Source organism: Oryzias latipes, chromosome 19 (genome assembly GCF_053564925.1).
Source record: "Oryzias latipes strain Hd-rR chromosome 19, Olatipes_Hd-rR_3.1".
In the NCBI taxonomy this organism is placed as follows: domain Eukaryota; kingdom Metazoa; phylum Chordata; class Actinopteri; order Beloniformes; family Adrianichthyidae; genus Oryzias; species Oryzias latipes.
In genome coordinates this window covers 22,788,252-22,806,852 of record NC_136255.1, presented here as the reverse complement: position 1 = coordinate 22,806,852, position 18,601 = coordinate 22,788,252, and the positions used below count along the sequence as shown (strand labels likewise).

The 18,601-nt window shown below is 56.5% G+C and overlaps 2 protein-coding genes across 8 annotated transcripts; both read right to left on the bottom strand.

Annotated features, from left to right (window-relative positions):
* Positions 1-297: 297 nt before the first annotated feature.
* LOC144987747 (uncharacterized) lies at positions 298-1,884 on the bottom strand. The gene is made up of 4 exons (XM_078937067.1): positions 1,818-1,884; positions 982-1,353; positions 623-892; positions 298-526 (listed from the first exon to the last, which is right to left on the bottom strand). Exons 1-4 carry the CDS (start codon positions 1,882-1,884, stop codon positions 405-407), a joined length of 831 nt encoding a protein of 276 aa, XP_078793193.1. The 3' UTR covers positions 298-404.
* On the bottom strand, positions 1,640-10,414 carry LOC144987815 (uncharacterized). 7 transcript variants are annotated; one of them, XM_078937276.1, is made up of 3 exons: positions 3,912-10,414; positions 3,185-3,816; positions 1,640-3,109 (listed from the first exon to the last, which is right to left on the bottom strand). In XM_078937276.1, exon 1 carries the CDS (start codon positions 10,278-10,280, stop codon positions 6,987-6,989), a length of 3,294 nt encoding a protein of 1,097 aa, XP_078793402.1. In that variant the 5' UTR covers positions 10,281-10,414; the 3' UTR covers positions 1,640-3,109; positions 3,185-3,816; positions 3,912-6,986. The 7 variants fall into 7 exon arrangements, with proteins under 7 accessions (XP_078793402.1, XP_078793401.1, XP_078793406.1 ...); XM_078937275.1 differs by having other exon boundaries at positions 1,640-3,640; positions 3,729-3,816; XM_078937280.1 differs by having other exon boundaries at positions 1,640-3,816; positions 3,912-4,051; positions 4,154-10,414.
* Between the last annotated feature and the right edge of the window lie 8,187 nt (positions 10,415-18,601).

Genomic DNA, 18,601 nt, shown 5'->3' with positions numbered 1-18,601 from the left:
ACATCCGTGGGATCTGTGTAATTATGTGTGATGAAATAAAAATCAAAGTAAGACGCTTTGCTTTGAGTGTTCTTTCTTTTTTTTCTTGTGCGGTCTCACGGTAAAACTCTGCAGCTCCGATAAGCGTAGAACGTCACACTGCGTTGCAGCAACGCGGAAAGCGCCTCGAGGGCTACCAGAGTGTACCTCTCCGCTTTTACATTTATTTTTTCTAAACATAACCTTTTCTGATCTAACTCTTCTTAGCACAGAAAATGAAAATTAAAAAAAAATGAAGCAAACAAAATACAGACATCATTCAGAGTCTACACGAGGGTCTTTATTGTCACAATGATCAAATGAACACAGTCATGGGTTTGCATCGCCCTATGGCGCACTGGCAGAAAGACACATCGCGAATAAGCCTACGCCCAGGCTGGAGCTTGTCTCCTGTTTCCACCTCGCGTTCTCCAGATCCAGAGAGCCGTGCAAACAGTCAGAGCCGCGACACCGATGGATATCATGACAAACAGTCCTCCTGAGAAGACTGAAAGAGAGCGGGGATAGAAACAGTCAACAAATGGGTCCAAAAACCAAATTAAAATATTGTTGTTTTTTTTTTAAAAAAAAAAACACCACTCGCCTCGCTTAACTTTCACGGTCGCTTTCTTGCTGCCTTTGCCAGAGACTACGGTGCAGACGTAAACCAAGCCTGCGTCCTCGGGCGACAGTAACAAGGAGCTGCGGATGTCGTAGAGCAGCTGCGAGGTCCGCCAGACGGCGGTCGTGGCGCTCAGAGTCCTGCCCGACGGAGGCTCGGTGGACCAGGTCAGCTCGGGTTCCGGGTAGATCCCCACCGAACTGCACACGGCGGTGTCGCCCACCTGCTCCAGGTGGACTTCGGTGACCGGAGCTGCTTTGAAACGCAGACAGAGCTCAGCTCAACCTGTTTTCTTCGAGGCCCAAGCGGCCCCCTCGAAAGGGACCGCCGGCCCCTCTCACCTTCAGCATCCCTCGTCGCATCATTGTCTCTTTCGTGAGTGGCCTGGGTGTCGTCCAATGTCCACCTGGATGGAGGACGCTCCGTTGGCCGGGTCAGATCGGGTTCCGGATTGATCCCCTCATAACTGTAATTGAAGGCGTAGTCTGGGTCGTAATAGATGTCGTAGTACACCACCTCCTCGCTGACTTTTTGTGTGAGCGGTGAACAAAAACAAAAAGAACTTTTAGTCAACGTCACGATACTGCATCTCAACCCGTAGTGTGGAATTCGCCATCCCCTGTTTTCGCTTTGCTCTAGCCGCGTTGCGCTGACTGTTTGGGTTATGACGATCGCGCTCGTACTCGGAACAATGTCAGCAAGCTTACAGAGCACTCACCCGCCACGCTCTGGGTCTGCGCGACAGTCAGAAGTAGCCACGGTAAGAATGGGAGCCCTGTCATGGTTTAGCTGCTCAGATGGCCGAGGCCCGATCGAGTAGGGTTGGGGTCGCGGAGTCTGCTGCGGGAGACGCAAAAGGACCTTTCGACCGTTGTCGCTCGCCGTCTGCTTCACTTTCGTCCGAAGGGACGCTCGCAGAGCCCGGTGAAGCAGCAGCAGACGTTCGTTGATTGAGGCAAACACTATTCCACTTTGCACCACTCGATCACACCCGAAGACCGTTCCGACACGTCACGCAGAATTCCCCGAAGGCAGGTCGCAAAGTCGGGTTACCCGGTGTCTTTTATAAATGGCAGAGGGGCGACAAGCTCACACCGTTGGAGGCAGACGAAGAAGACTCAACCCCTTTAACCTTTCCGTTGCACTCCTCTGTCTTCTATCTCCCTTCAGGCAGGGCCTATGGAGTCCCGGCGACCAGGGCCCTCGAAGACTCTCCGCTCGCACGGCGCACAGAGCTCTCGCATGATGACCTATTTGGAAGAGCTGGCCGACCACGTTGAAGTGCCTCGCTCGGGGGAGGCCTCCTCATCGAGTGGAAACCGAGACGTCGGGCTTGTGAGCGTCTACTCGCATCGTGGGCGTGCTGACGACGGGGCGAAGCGGACGAAGACCGAAAGCTTGTGCTTACGCTTCCACACTCCCTCGGTTGACGACTCTGACCTGTGCTCCGCTTCGACGGCTGTAGTGCCCGATGCAGCATCTCAGTGTGATCACGTGTGATGAGATACAAAATAAAATCATGTCAGACGTTTGCCCTGTGTCTCTTTTCCTTGTCTGCACCGTCTGAAGCGATCGGCGCGTCAGGTTCGCGCTCGGAGGACCCGAGTGACCTCAAGCAGAATCTCTGGGGCCCTGCTAGGCGTAGCCACATTGTGCAAAGTGCCTCATAGCATTTTCTTGTCCTTTATATAGTTTTTGTCCTAACCACACTTTTTCAGCACTGAAAAGGATAATAACGAAAACAAAACAGAGACATCTTTCAGAGGTGGACTCGATGGTCTTTATTGTAACGGTGATCAAATGAACACACACATGGGTTTATGTCTTATGAAGTAAGAAGGAAGTCATTGAGGTTGGTAGATGCAGGAGCCAATCCCCTTTTGATCTTTCGTCGCATCCTCCAGACGATCGCGCAAATCGCGAGAGCAGCGAGACCGATGGGGATAAGGACAAACAGAAGATTTCGAAGTCGGCCTGAGAAGAACAAGGGAGATGTTCCGTTAAACCGAGAGTTGATGGTGTCCATCAGCTTTTGCAAATAATAAGTTCAATTGTTAAAAATATATAAATAAATAAATAAATAAGAGCACCACTCACGTAACTGATATTAAATGCAAATGTTAAACATAAATAAATAAATAAATAAATAAATAAATAAATAAATAAATGAATAAGAGCACCACTCACAAAACTGAATTTTCACTGTCGCTTTCTTGCTGTTTCTGCCAGAGGCTACGGCGCAGCTGTAAACCAAGCCAGCGTCCTCAGGAGACAGTTCCACGGTGCTGCGGATGTCATAGAGCATCCGTGAGGTCCGCCGTACGGCGGTAGTGGCGTTCAGAATCCTGCCCGACGGAGGCTGGGTGGACCAAGTCAGCTCGGGTTCCGGGTAGATGCCCTCCGAACTGCACACGACGGTGTCGTCAACCTGCTCCAGACGGACTTTGGTGACCGGAGCTGCTGCAGAAACTAAAAGAAGAAAGAAAAGAAACAAATTTAAAAAAAAAACATTGAAATAAATAAAAAATGGAAAGCCTCTCTCACCTTCCACCTCCCTCGACGCTTTATCGTCTCCTTTGCCAGTGGCCTGGGTTTCGTTGGGGTCCACGTCGACAACCTCGGTCGGTCGAACCCGGGAGTCGCTGATTGCGTGGACAGTCTGCGTGGACTGCTGGGGGGTGGTCATGGTGTGTGTCCGAGGAGGAGGCGTCGGGCTGGCCAGACTCGGATCCCGGCCGGACCCCTCTTTCCCGGCTGCACCACTGGACCCCTCTTCCCCGGCTGCGCCGCCGCCGTTCGACCAGCCAGGTGGAGGAGGAGGCGTCGGGCGGGCCAGACTCGGATCCCGGTCGGACCCCTCTTTCCCGGCTGCACCACTGGACCCCTCTTCCCCGGCTGCGCCGCCGCCGTTCGACCAGCCAGGTGGAGGAGGAGGCGTCGGGCGGGCCAGACTCGGATCCCGGTCGAACCCCTCTTTGGCGTGACCGTCGGTGACAGGAGCTGCCGCGAGACAAAACTCGGACTTAGGGCCGCGTCTTCGCTTAACGGTCACAGGGGTTGACTTAATCACAACACTTGCGACTCTTACCTTGCACCATTACTTTGACGTTTCTGGTATGCCCATTTCTCGAGCTGACAACGACACAACGGTATGATCCCTGGTCTTGAAGCTGCACCTTTGACAACAGTATTGAAGCATTTCCTTCAAAGATCTGATCCTCAAACAAGGAGGTTCTGTTGTTGACATTCCCCCTGTCAGGGTTTGTTATACCATATGTGAGGAAGGGAACTATCTCTGGATCCTTAAACCAGCGCACTGTTATGGAGCCCTCCCTCGGAACACTGCAGGGTAAGATGCAGGTTTCCATGACGAGGCAGGTAACGTCGGTGTCTGTAACTACATGACAGCGGCTTAAGAAAAAAAAAAACAAGAAAAACAAAACCCCACACATTTTCACAAAGATTCATCAAAGTTTCACCATCTGCCTTCCACAACACAACGAGTTCACTCACCCTCAGCTCTCAGTGTCCACGCGAGAGTCAGAAGGATCCACGGTCCCAATAGGAACCCTCTCATGGTTTATCCGCTCTGATGACTGAGGCCAGATAGAGTACGGTTGGGGTCGAGGGAGTCGGCGGTGGGAGACACAGAAGGACCTTTCGACCGTCGTCGCTCGCTGTCCGCTTCGCTTTCGTCCGAGGGGGCGCTGAAGTTTAATGGGAGCTCGGGGAGCCTGGTAAAACCGTAGCAGATGGTGGTGATTCAGTCAAACACTGCATTCACGGCGGAGTTATAAGGGCTTCGTTCGACCCGCCCAAATCCGTTCCGACGCTAGATGGGGAATTCCCCGAAGGCAGGTCAGGAAAGTGGGAGTTCGGGGCGCATCCGAGTTTCTCGAGCTACATATTCCAGAGAACTCGTAAGGCGAGAATCGAAATGGCACGCTCATACAGTGAAGGCCGCTCGATTCAATGGCTGAACCTCTCTGCCATCTTTGTCTGTCTTCTATCCACTTTCACACGTAATCGCGTGAGATGATATACAAAGTAAAATCTAGTCAGACGTTTACCCTGGGTTTCCTTTCTTTTGTTTTTTGCGCAGTGTGAAGCGATGGGCTCGGAGGACCCTACCGACCTCGTGGTGAAACCCCGTTAAGCGTAGGACGGCCACCCTGGGTTGCCGCAAAGCGCTCGAAGGCTCATGGAGCATGCCCCATCCTTTTTATTTTTTCGTAACCACACTTTCTCATTACTGAAAAAGCAAAAAGAAAAACAAAATACAGACATCTTTCAGAGGTGGACTCTAGGGTCTTTATTGTTACGGCAATCAAACGAACACACACAAGGGTTCACGTAGCAAAAGTAAGCCTGTGAGGTTGGAACAATGCATGAGCAGGCAGATTGGAAAGGTCCGTCGCCGAGAGTCCCACGGTCAGGCAGGAGCGCATCTCCTGGTTCTCCCTAGCATGCTCCATATCCCGAGAGCCAGGCAAATTGCGAGAGCCGCGACACCGACGGGGATCAGGACATAGATCGTCAGAAGCTTTTGGAGTCTGCCTGAGGAAAACGAAAAGAAATAAGCCGTGAAAGCGAGAACAGATTGAGGATAGTGACGCCTCTGCCGTTCGTGCATAATCTGAAGTCCAACAGTAGGTGCAAAAAAAAAAGAAACTAAACAAATGAACCACTTGCTTCGCACACCTTCCACCATCAAAGTTGCTTTCTTGCTGTGCTTGCCAGAGGTTACGACGCAGCTGTAAACCATGACAGCGTCCTCGTGCGACAGTAACAGGGAGCTGCGGATGTCGTAGAGCAGCAGCGAGGTCCGCCAGACGGCGGTCGTGGCGTTCAGAGCCCGACCGGACGGAGGCTCGGTGGACCAGGTTAGCTCGGGTTTCGGGTAGATCCCTTTCGAGCAGCAGACGACAGTGTCGTCCACCTCCTCCATGCGGACATCGAGGACCTGAGCCGCTGCGAGAAACGAATCCTGAGCTCAGCGCAACCTGTTTGCTTGGCGGGCCAAGCGTTCCCTCTCGACAGTGACCGTCGGCCCCTCTCACCTTCAGCCTCTTTCGTCGCCCCATCGTCTCGTTCGCGAGTCGCCGCTGTGCGGTCACGGTCCGCGCCGACGTTCTCTGTTGTTGGACCGTGGTAGCCGCCCTTGTTGTGAAACGGCTGCGTGGACCACCGGGGGGTGGTCGCGGCGTTCAAAGTCCTGCTGGCCGTAGTGGGCTCCGTCGACCGAACCGGTTCGCGTTCCCGGCTGACCCCCTCCGAACTGTCGAGGACCGGAGCCGCTGCGAGACAAACTAGAATTTAGAGCCGCATTTTCGCTAAACGGTCACCTAAGTCACTCACCGCTCTTACCTTGCACGTTGACGTTGACATAAGTGTATCGCTCATTCTTACGGGTTGTAACGTAGCAGGTGTATCTTCCCTGATCGTGAAGCTGCACCCAGGACAACCGTAGTGAGGCATTACCTTTAGAGACCTGATCCGAGAACAAGAAACCTCTGCCCTTGACATTCCTGAACTGAGGGTTCGCGTTGTAATATGAAAGAAAGGGGGTGCCCTCGTTATCCTTAATCCAGTGCACTATCGGATTGTCTCCTCTCTGAAAACTGCAGGGTAAGATGCAGGTTTCCATGATGAGACAGGTGATGTTGGTGTCTGTAACAACGTGACAGCGACACAAGAAAGAAAGCAGAAAAAACATTTAGCCGGCAACCCTCCCGAGCCCCTCTTCGACTTTGTAACCTGACTACACAGACTCATCGAATCGAGCCTCTCAAAACACAGGCTCATCGATCGTACTCGTGCTAGGAACAGTATCAGCAAGCCTACAGAGGACTCACCCGCTGCGCTCAAGGTCCATGTGAGAGTCAGAAGTAGCCACGGTCTGAATGGGAGACCTCTCATGGTTTATTCTGACGGGATACACGAAAGTATCTGTCAGCAGTCCGAAAGGGAACGCGAGATTTTAATAAGAACTGGCGGGCCCTAGTACCACTGGAGCCAACGGACGGTTACACTACCGTACCCCGTACCCCGGTGGAGCGAGCGCACAGTTTATCTCACCTCTGAAAATAAAGGAGAACCAGACACCTGAACACAATACATTTTATTTTCACTCAACGATACAACAAAAAAAACAATGTGTAGGTCCCTCGAAGGACACCTGAAAACAATCAAACAAACGTGAAAAAGTCAAGTAAAAGTACAGAAACAAAGCCAGCCGAAGCAGATCTCAGTGTAGCGTAGCCGTGTCTCTGGGACATTCATCGACACACATACATGAGCATGTACGCTGCACCTTGGCGGGGGCCTCCGATCGAAGGGCTCCTCACTAGCACCGCAGGTGAGTGGAGACGATGAGGGGCGAAAGTCTGGCAAAGAGGTCGACCAGCGAGCTCTCGGAGGCGCCGTTACCGCACAGGCGTACAAGCGCGATGACGATCCTGTAATACACTTTGGTGAGTTCGGGCACGGGGCTCCGTGCTGCGTGTTTGGAGATCATTACGACGGGGGCCCATTTCAATAGACCCAAGGCGACCCGAGGGTCTGCGTCGTGAGTGTAGCACCTGCCGTCTCGGGACAGCTGCACTCTGTCGGGGCTCAGTAGGTCGACCCCCGCGACGTCGCGCAGCCCGGCCCTGCTCAGGTCCACGGTTAGCGGGGCTCTCGTGCAGTTGAACGCGACCACTTCGACCTTGTGGCTCTCGAACACTCTGACCTTCAGTCTCAGCGTCAGGTTTCGTATCAGGGAAGAAAGCGACTTGGAATCAGATGGAGGCCCCGGCAACGTCTGTTTTCCCCTTCGCGGCGGAGGGTTGCCGAACACCAGCAGGCCGAGCCCGCGGCCCGACTCGTATTTCGTCCCCGTGAGGCTCGGCTCGGCCCGCCACGTGGACCTCTCGGCCGTGTACTCCTCGAACGCGAAGTAGGCGCTGTCCAGGGTGAGCCTGCTGGGTACAACGGCTCTCCCCCGGCCCGCTCTCTCACTCAGGATCCCCAGGGCCCCGCTGAGGATCCCGACGGGGTCCCTTGAGGAGAGGAGGCTTATCGAATCCGCCTCGCGAAAGCCGCATCTGCCCAAAACCTCGATACAGAGCGTGAGCAGGCCCTCGTTTCGCGCCCCGAAAAAAGGACCACCGCGACCAAAGTGCTTGGCGAGGTAAGCCACCGGGTCGATCAGCGCGCAGCCTCGGCAGATCAGCAAGTCGTCCAGATTTAACGCGCGCGTGGGGAGCTTCTCTGCCTCCAAGGCCTGGTGAAGTGTCAGGAGCACCTGAGCGGCGAAGGCGTCAGCTGAGAAAGGCGCGTTCTCGAGAGTCCACTCGGATGCTTTCTTGCAGTCAGCGAACATGGGAGCGTACTGGAACACCACAACGCCGTCGCAGCTCTCCGAGCTCCTGCACAGGCCTCGGATCGGGCCCGCGAACAAGTCCGGTCGCTGCTCCGTGACAGCAATCGAGAGCTCGACGACGTGCTCTATGAACCTCTCGGCGTCCTCCGGAGATGCCTGGGTGAGGATGGCCATCTTTGTGTCGACCTCTCCCTCGCAGCATCCGCTTTTGCCTTTCACGATGACCCGGGGACCTCCCGCGGGCGAGCTGGCCGAAGCGGAGCAGGGGTCTGGCTCTGGAGACCCGATCCGCATCCGCGCGAAGGTGAGTCTCTCCGGAGACCGCCCGACACGGCCCGAGTCTTCCTTGGCGACCTGGGATGAAGCGCTGGCCTTTCTCGAGTACCACACGTAAGGCTGTATGTAACCCGGAGCCAGTCTTATCACGTCGACCCCGTAGAAGATCTTGCTCTCGGATCGGAATGTGGTAGCGAGAGAAGAGGTGTCTGGCACCCGGAAAGCGGGGGGTTCGCAGTCCTCGCAAGCCACCGCGTCACAGGCTCTGTAGCAGCCGGCTCCGATGTTCGTCGGGATCTCCCTCGCCGGAACCGAGACAGCATCCGCGCCCAGGTCCCGATACCTCGGGAGTTCGAGCAGCTCAGACGCCGACCACCTTTCCTGGGGGAACAACGTGATGCACGCCGCCCCGATGGCGACGAACTCCGGATCTGGGCCCGTTCGACCGGACGCCCTCGTGGCCGCGGCTTCCAGCTTCTTCGCGACGTCTCTAGTCCGCGGCCTCGAGCGGAATTGCCGCCGCAGCTCCTTGGCGTCCAAGCTCTTCATGTAATACGAATCGAAGGCGGCTTCCGAGGTAGGCTCGTACGTGCCTAGCAGCTCGGACAAATTCCTCGCGTAGGTCCTGCTGCAAAAACCTTCCCGCTGACCGGACGCCCTGTGGCCGATCAGGGGCGCGCCGCTGTACAGCTCCCAGATCATGCAGTACCAGCTGAACACGTCCGCCTGAGTGTCGGACTCCAGGCACCACAGCACCTCGGGAGCTCTGTTCGCACGGGTGCCCCTGGGCTGATCGGGAGTGGAGAAGTTGCACGCGGTGCCAAAGTCGCTGATCTTGAACACCAGTGGCAGGGGCCTCCTGCTTTCGGCGCGACACACCAGGACGTTTCTGTGCGTAATGTCCCTGTGCTGGATGGCTCTCGACCGCAGGTGGTCCAGGGCGCGCAGAACGTCCAGTTCGACCAGGGGCACGTACCTCGTCTCGGTCCCCATGTGCGCCGAAAACTCGTGCAGGGAGCACGCTGCCTCCTCCATCAGGGATACGACCCTGCCACCCAAAGGGTACCCGGGGGCCTCGCACCACAAGCCCCCGAATGTCCGCAGCACGTTCGGGTGCTTGATGGAGGCTCCGATCAGGACCTCCTCCATCTGGGTCGCGACGTGCGCATAGCGCTTGAACTCGTCCTCCACCACGGGCAGGCTCCAGTTCAGCATTTCGGGGAAGAGGTTGACCTTGGCAACCAGCCCCTCCTCGATGCGCACCGTGACGCCGAACCCGCCGCGGCCCAGCACGGACTTCCCGTCGCGCAGCAGGGACTCGAGGTCGACCGCCGTCGCGGACGCCGTCGCGGACGCCGTCTCCGGGACGGCGCGTAACGTCCATTTTTCAGACGAGCGGGTGGGCGCCTCTGGCTCGCTACGCCGTCCGAAACTGTCAGCTGTCACAATCGGCGTCGTTGGAGGCACGGTGTCGTACCTCTCTGGTCTCAGGCTCCTCAGCACGGGAGCGCTCCCCTGCTCCTTGGGTCTTATTGAGCACTCGCAGCCCCGGGCAACGCGGCGAGCGACATACTCGAAGCCTCCCGCGCCCAAGATCGCGTTTGCGGCCGCGCACAAGGACCTCACCTCGTCGTTTTTCTGAGATGGGGCGTTTCGCCCTACAGTCGAAAACAGGACCAGAGAACCGTCGCGACCCAGGAACCAGGTCCTCTCTACGCACACCACCAAACGCTCCGTGGTCTCTCGGACGCGAGGTTTCGCGTCCACGCTGCATATCTCTACCTTGTCCGTGTCCACGCCGCATAGCCCGCACAGTCTCGTGAGCCAGGCGACTAGGTTTTCTCTTCCCCGGCGAGGTTCGCACAGATCGACGCTTTTAGCTCCCAGCCACTCCAGCGCTCCAGGAGCGTCGCTGCAACAAAGAGTCTTAACATGATACAAGCGGTGCTCTCCCAGCAGTCCGAGAAGCCTCCGAGTGCACCGTCCGCCGTCCTCCATGCTTTGCGCGCCCGAAGGGGGCTCTCGGTCAGTTTATAAAATGAACTCAGAAATGAGACAGAAAATCGCGTTTTCTCCCCACGCCTCGGTAGCCCTTTTCGAGTGCCTGATAGTGGCAGGGGCGCCCGCCACTGGCCTCCTGCAGAACGAAGTGGTCAGCAAGCACAGACCCACGCTTCAAAAGAGCCTCGAGCTTCTGAGGGACATGTGGACGAGGTCTGACGCGCTGCACGTGTGTCAGGACGACCTGATCTCGCTCCATCGGATGGAGTGCGAGAGCGCCGGGCACGCCGGCGCCAAGGTCCCGAAATGCATCGCCGTGGACCATCGCAAGTTGTCCAGGTACTACGTGTACCTGCTGTTTCGCTACAGCGTGAGCTTCGCATCGTCCGATCGAGGGGGCTTCATTTACAACAGGTTTCGAGCGTGGGGTGCTGGCGCCGGAGCGGTCGAACCCCTGAGAGACATCCCCCACGCTTGGTTGCCTCCGTTCCAGTCGCCCGCCCCGTCAGCTCCTCCGGAGGAATCTGACTTTGCGCAGCTTTCTCGAGCGGGCAAGCTCCGGGCGCAGACGAGAGGGCCCGGTCGTCACGCCGAAAGGGTTGACCCGAGCGAAGCTGTGGAAAGCGGATGGCGTGAAGCGGACGAATCGAGGTTTGACAGAACAGAGCGAGGGAGAGTGCCTGTTCGCAATGGATGTCGCTCGAGTGCGAAGGAGTTCTCCTCGACAAGGCACGGTCAGGGAAGGGAGGTGAAACAAGGCGGCAGGGGCTACCGCGAAGACAGCGATCGTGACTCGACAGTCGACAGCGGGCGGGAATGTTGAAGTGGCGACCGGATTTGTAGATTTATTGCCCTCTGCTGTCTGTTATGTATGGAAAAAATGAAATAAAATAAAATTTCTGTGCACTCTCCTCGTTCGTCTCTACTTCTTACACTTTCCGCGCTGCCTGGCCGTTATGGCAGGTAGGATGCAACGTCTGTTTGAGCAGATCTCTTCTGCACACAGAAAATACGGTGGAAGGGGCACATGAGCTTTCTCAAGGTCTAGGGACATACTTTACCTCTCTGACCAAAAGCCTTCATGCTTGTCCAACAGTGCACACCTTTATGTTGTGTGTGTTTTTGTGTGCTTGTCTTTTGTGCATGTGTGTGTGTGTAACTTGCTCCTCAGTATTCAATCGAGTTAAAGATAGGGTCGAGACAGAAAAACCAAAACAAACAAAAATCAGTCAAGGAGCAACACCCCAGTCAAGGGGTCTTTATTTTGTAATGGAACACAGGAACGTAGAATTCAATTCAAACAAAACCAGGTTCACATCGTTTGGTAAAACGAGTGCACAGCCCGTGACTGTAAAACTAGGGTTTTCTGGGCTCATCCTCGTCAGACGTGCTGTCGACGTATATGTCTCCCGTGTGCCTGAAATGTGACTTGGCTTGGGCGAGTCGCATCTTCTTGCTGGTGAATCTTGAGGTTATGGGCCTCGTGCCGCGATCCACGCGTGCCGGCTCAGATTTCTCGGGTTGAGCTGGCGCGCTCGTGGATTCCGTTGCTCCAGTCTGCGTGGTGCGATCGTAATAGATCCTACCGTGCTTACTCTGGTAGTAATTGCGACGGTACTTTGCACGCCAGAAGACGCAGTTGCAGCATTCGCAGTCGATTTCATGGTCCCCGAAACCCCAAAGGTGGGCCGGGAAAATTTCTTTGTCGTCGTAGGACTCCACGCTTTCTCCGCCAGACTCCAGCTCGCTGCTGTCGCTCCCGGACTGACGGGACTCTTTGATCCGTTTTTTCAAGTAAGCCATCATGGCCCGATCGTTGTCAGAATCTGACTCGGAATCCTCCACGCTGGCCTGCGGCCCTTCGGGCGAGGTCCCAGTATTGGTCCCGATGGTCCGGCGTCTTGGGACAAACCGCCGTCCTGCGTTGACTTCCTCATCCGAGTCGACGTCCATGCTGCCTGTGAGAAAATTGGATTTTCTAGAAAGGACTGTTTTAATAAAAACGTTTGGTTGGTTCGTTCCCTTCAGTTTCCTGCACACAGAAATGAATGAATAAGACTCAGAGACAATACATAGCTACAGTGAAGATTTACCCCGCACAAAACAGCACAGATTTGTACGCAGGGTTACAGACAGAGGAACATGATCTCAAAGTCTGAACAAAGACACTCATAAAAAGGTTCGGTTTATATACCTAGCATTTACTTATTCAGAAGATGGTCCGAGGGTCTATGGTGTGAAAAACCCACCCACATGCTGTTGCAGGCTAGACACTCGAAGGTCATAAAGCTTCAAGTGCCAGATCTCTCTGATGTTCTCATAGACATTTGTCAGAGCACAAACACCAGGACACACAAAAAGTGAAAAAGGGAGGATGAGGAGAAACTGTGACAACAATATCTCTGCTGTGCTGTCTTAGGATGTAATATAATTTTGAGATGATAATACTGAATCAAGTTTAAACCATTTGTGTAGTAAAAGGTAAAAGTGAATGTAATAAAAGTAAAGATTGAGTTTCTAACTATTCCGTTTCTAATTATTCCTAACACTGCATGTCTCTGAATTCCTGGCTGTTTGCAAGACGATAGGAGGAGAGAAGCCAGCCCCTCCGCTTAAATATTTAACAGGCACACCTTTCCTAAGAAACCTCTTCCCCCACCCACACCCTTTCAGGGGCAGGCACTTGACAGGCTCTGCAGATGAGAGCAAACCTGTTGCACTGTCTCTGTTGTACCTTGTATCTCTGTCGCTTGGAAAGTTTCTAAGTAGTATTCTTTTTGTTTTGTTTTGTTTTTTGTTTCGTTTTCCTCATTTGCTTCTCTCGAGTTTCCAGACCGAAACACTCTCTTCATTAGAATGGACATCACCCCGGTATCTGGAGGGAGCGCTGGGAGCGACTCGGACTCGGATGTCATGTACATCGAATCTGCCCCGGGGAACAAAATGACCTTCGATCCGGTGAGGGGAGCGACGCTGCTCGACCTGGCTGCGTACGTTGTGGCAGCTCCTGAGAAGCCGAGAGCTCTGTGCCGCGGGCCGAATTTCTCACCCGTGCCTCTGGGACGGCCCTGCGCGACGGTGCCGGTGATGGGAGACGGCAACTGTTTCTTCAGGGCCGTCAGCTACTTGGTCTGCGGCAGGGACGACTACCACTACAAGATCAGCTGGTGCGTCAGGGAAATGAGTTCGAATAAAGAAAAATACAGAGATTTGCTGCGCTCGCAGTACTCGAGCGTGGAGCACTACATTCTCGAAAGGAGGCCGAAGGATCGGGGTGTCTGGGCCACCGAGGTGGAAATCGCAGCGCTGGCCAACGGCTGGGACGTGAACGTGTACACGCACAACCACGGAGGGTGGGTAGTCTACAGTCCGGACGGCAGGCCTCGGTCGAACGAGCTGCCCGGGATATACGTGCAGAACCAGTTGGGCCACTACGAACCCATCGTGTGCGTGAAGGACCCGAGCGGCTCGGGTTGCTACGGGTTCTGCCGCCACACCTTTGTCGGCGAGTGCCGTCAGGCAGTCTCAGAGCCGCTCCGCTGCATCGCGAGAGGGCTCCGGGATTCAAAGTTCGCCACGTCTCAGAAACCCGGAGAGGCGGACGAAGAGAAAGTAGGGGAAGGGAGGAAAGAAAAAGAAGAGGAAGAATATGAAGATGTAGAAATGGATAAAGAAGAAGAGTGTATCATCAACGGGGAGGATGGCTCCCAGCTGCTCGTACCTAGCACCATGTTCTCGAGGAGAGCAGTTGAAGTGAACATGGAAGAGCTCTACTCTGACTCTGACACGCTCGTCCAGAACTGGTTGAGCGTCATGCGTTCTTGGAAGGGTTTCCTGAACTGGCTGGACGATCGCTGGTGGGGCTCCGTGTCTCGAGATGACATAGCTACGTTCTTGAGGAGCGAGAAGGGGCGATGCGCCGTCGTGGTCTCGGAGCCCCTGGAGCCGAAGATCGGAGCGCTGTGCTCCGTGACGAAGCAGGGCAGTTCGGACGCAGTGCTGACGACGGAGATCGCGATGGAAAGGGGACTTTACGTGTGCAAGGAGCTCAAGGGCTACTACGATGACCCGAGGGACATCGTGCTGCTACTGGGATGCGAGCGAACGGTGGCTCGCAAGCCCTCCAACGTGACGTCCTCGCAACGGAGCTTTTTCGCCGACGCGAGGATACCAGAGCGGCTGCACAGGCTGATACGAGGCCCCATGGGCAAGGTTTGGTGGGGTACGTACACCAACTTGGCCCAAGTGCCAAATCTGACGTATCCCCTCACGGCTCTGCAGCGACAGAGGAGGCCGAGCGCCATGATCGCTCTGACGGACGTGAAGGAAGAAAGGGGTCCCGGGTACTTGTTCGAAATCATGTACTTGAGCAAACGAAACGGGGGCTACGGACTGCTCATCAAGTGCAAGGTCGTGTTCGGCATCCGTGGGTTTACCGTGGTGTGTGGACCGAGGGACAAAAAGTGCCTCGCTTATCACATGGACATGGAGGCCCTGGTGTACGGGCTCAGCCGGCTAAAAAGGCTGATTTTTCTTTCCAAGTGAATGTCTGCACATGATATTAGACAATTGTGCTGTCACCTTCACCTTTAGATGCCTCCGTGGGTCAGCTCTGCCCAGCGCGAGAGGCAGCGTTATTTTTTTTTCTCGTTTTCTTTTCTCTGTCCATGTGGTTGTGTGCACAAAATAAATGAGTGCGTGAGACCAAACATATTCTTTCTGTCTTTGATTTTTATTGTCACCTTGGCGTTTAGAGCACAGTGCAACCGGTAACACACAATAAAGCATAACCCTCAAATAAACCACGGGACACACTTAGTCATTGTCAAAATTGCACAAATCCACTGTGGTGAGGTGGCGTTTCTTAGAGCAGAAGTCCAAGGGGAATCGTCTGAGCAAGGCGTCACAGCCAAGCCGAGTCACGGCCGTGTGCATGTCCAGCAGGTCCTGTGGGCAGTCGGTGCCTCGGTGCCTTGCCTTCACGTTGCTGTACACGTCCAGCACGCTCTCACCGTACAGCAGTGTGAGAGTGAGGGAGCCCGTCACGTGTCCCACCTTCTCTGCGGGGCTCTCGACCAGCACCTTCAGACCGGGCTCGTGTTTGTCGACCGCCACGAAATTGCCGGCCTGGTCGCTCAACGTGTCATACAGGGAAACGACAAAGTTTATCAGCGGGTTGGGAAACAGTTCCACTTCTCTGTTGCCCCGTTTCAAATAACGCCCGACCCCCGAGGTCGCAAACGCGGCCTGGATCGCTCGGTCCACGAGGCTCGTGTTGTCTTCGTACGCAGTCCTGAGGAGCGAAATCACACTCCTGTACGTTTGAGACTTCGGACTCGTCGAGCCCGACCGCTCGGGCACGCACACGTAGCCGTCGACGCACAAGGGCAACGACAGGGACGGGTAGCCGGGCTGGGTCATGATGACCGTCGCCTCACATTGTCCCTTGCACAGCTCGCAGGCGTAGGTGAAGTGTTCCGAGGACAAACAGCCTTTCATGGCGTCGAGGGAGCGCCTCGCCCCATCCGAGGCTCGCACCCCGCCCGACATCATGAAGGCCAGAACGTTCAAGAGAGCCTGTCTGTTGTCGTCGTCGTGCGTGGACGGCGTGCGGCGAAAAGGATCAGTGTCTGTCCCCGCCGCCCTGATCGGGACATCCTTTCCGTTCAACTCCACTTCCCACGCGGACGAGAGTCTCGAGGGGTCGTTGGTGACCACCCTGCTCTTGGCGTAGTTGAGCACCGCAAACTTTGCCGGTATCCTTTCGAAGGTGTCTCTCTTGTACGCCCGCAAGCTCATCTGTTCGATCACAAACATGGGGCTGCATCCTTCGAAAGGCGAGATGAGATCCCGCAGGTCGACGGCGAACAGGAGGGGCTGTTTCGACACGCTGTCCTTAGCTACGTCGTGACAAAAGACGTAGGTCTTCTGACTGAAGGCCATCTCGTCCGCTCCTGGTCGCTCGCTCGCTCGGGGTCCTCCGCACCTCGGTTCAGTTAGTCTGCCCAGTTCACGTCCCCGGACCGCGACCCGTTTGCCGCTCGGGCGGCGTCCCCTTTTTCAACGGAGCCACCAGGCTTCGTTGACGCAACGCCCCAGCTTCCTCTTACCGTTGTCTCCGTACACACTGCGCAGGAGCGTCCGGCCCGACACCTTGTTTGCGCACAGGTCTCTGAAAAAGTCTTTGCAACCGGCGCAGTGATACGTGACTCCCGCGGTCCCTCCGAGAGAGGCCCTGTCGCGCGCCGTCCTTTTCTGTCCCGTAGGCGGCGCTGGACGCACGAGCCACTTTTTGCTCTTGAAGTCCTCTATCCAGGCTCTCAGGGCATCGGGGTCTTCTGTCGTGTACGGCATGATGCGCAGCGTCGAATCGGGCTCCCTGGCGACGACAGAGGAAAACGCGTCGGGCGATCTCACGTGCAGCGCGAGCAACGTCTGGTAGAGAAGCCCCGCGAGGTCCACCAAGGCCCTCTCCGAGGCTTCGCTCTTCGAGATGGACAGCGATCCCTCCGAGCCGGCGAGGCCCGCGTCGACCAACAGGCACGTCGGCAGGCGGAGGGCTATGCGCTCGCTCGAGAGCCCCTCGCCTTCGTCCGAGGTTCCCACACGCACGACGCCTTCGCGAGTCAGCAAGGCCAGCGAGCGGCCGAGCTCTCCGATCAGGCCGGCGTACACCTCACGGGGCACCAGCGCGAGATCTTCCTCCAGGACCCTGCGACAGGCTTCCAGTTTGTCCCCCGTGAGGCGAGGCGCAGCCCGACGGAGAGCCCTCAGGCGCTCGAGCTCGCGGAGGCCGCACGCCGGCTCCATGTGTTCCGGACAGACGTTCATCAGCGCGTTGAACGCGGCCGTAGCTCTGCTCAGGCGCTCTCGGACGGCGGAGAATGACAGGATCAGGTGCCTCCTGCAGTCTGCCAGGATCTCGAGCTCGTCCGCGCCGCTCCCGTACATGCGTCGCGGAAGGCAGTAGTCCACGATGCAGTGGGCCACCAGCTTCCCGGATCGGCCGACGAGCTCACGGTCTGCCTTGTGCGCCGTCAAGACCCTGGCGTCGGCGAAGCACTGGCTCTGAGGCTGACAGGGGTGAGGGACCAAACGGCCCGCCGAGGCGCTCCGGGCGCCGGCCTCGCCGTCGCAGCCACGGGCGTGTTTGTCCGAGAGGCAGGCGAGGGAACCTCCGAACATCGCGGTCGTGCACCCCGAGGTGGCCTGCAGGTTGAGCGGGTACCTGTAGAAGGCGGCTTCGATGGGGCTGCACTTGTAGAACTCCTCGCACTCCACGGGTTTCACAGAGAGCCCGGTTATCCTCTGCAGCCACGTGCGGACGATCTCCACGTACGTCGTCTTCACGCCGGACTTGCTCGCTTTGAAACGTTCCAGCGTCTGTTGGCTGAAGTGCTTGTTTTTCGCCGATTTGACGAGGGCGCTCCAGGGAAAGAAGCCCGCTCCCATCTTGGACGCGATGAGCTCGGAGGCTCGGCACGCGAGCAGGTCCCTGAGCACTCCGTGTCTGCTCGAGAACAGGTGGTTCATGCAGTACGTTCCGTCCTTGTACAGGGCTCTTGCCGTGACGACGCCGGAACCCGGCCTCGCCAACGTGACGGAGACGGCCGAAAACCCGCCGTCCAGTTCCAGCTCTGTTACGCGCAGCACCCTGTGGCCTACGAGGAGGGCTTGCGCTCGATCCAGCTGCTCCCACCGCCCGCGGCCGTCCACGGTGAGCTCGCTCTCCGGGTACAGTACGAGATCCCCCTCCGATAGCCGATGCCACGGTAGGGTGGAGAAGCAGGAGAGTCCGTGGGGCTCCAGCTTTACGCAGTCTCCCCTCATGACGCAGGCCACGAAAGTCTCCGCGACGGCGGAATCGCAGGGCGAGCGCAGGCTTTTTACAGCGGAAAGTCCTCTGATCTTGACCGTCGAGGAGGACATGCGGCCCTTCCCATCAAGGTTGTGAGTGAGAGACACGTAGCTCTTCTTCGCCACGTGGCAGTACACCGAGCTGCTGTACTCGTATTCCAGCTTCACCCGCCGGTCCTTCACGAAGGGCCTCGTCACGTCCCGGAGGCTCCGAGAGTCCGGAGTTTGCGCCACGTACACGGGGTAGCCTTCCTCCGTGAAGGCGCCCTCGGGGTCTCTGATCACCGCCACCGGCTCGTTGCCCCTCTCTATGGTGTACATCCTCTTCAGAGTGTCCTCCACCAGCGCCAGGTGCACGTATCGGAGGAAACCCGGTACCTCGGAGGCAGCGCGTTCGAATTTCGCCCCCAAGGCCGCCAGGGAGGCCGCCGCGAAGTTCCGAAGCCGCTCGGTCTCGAGCT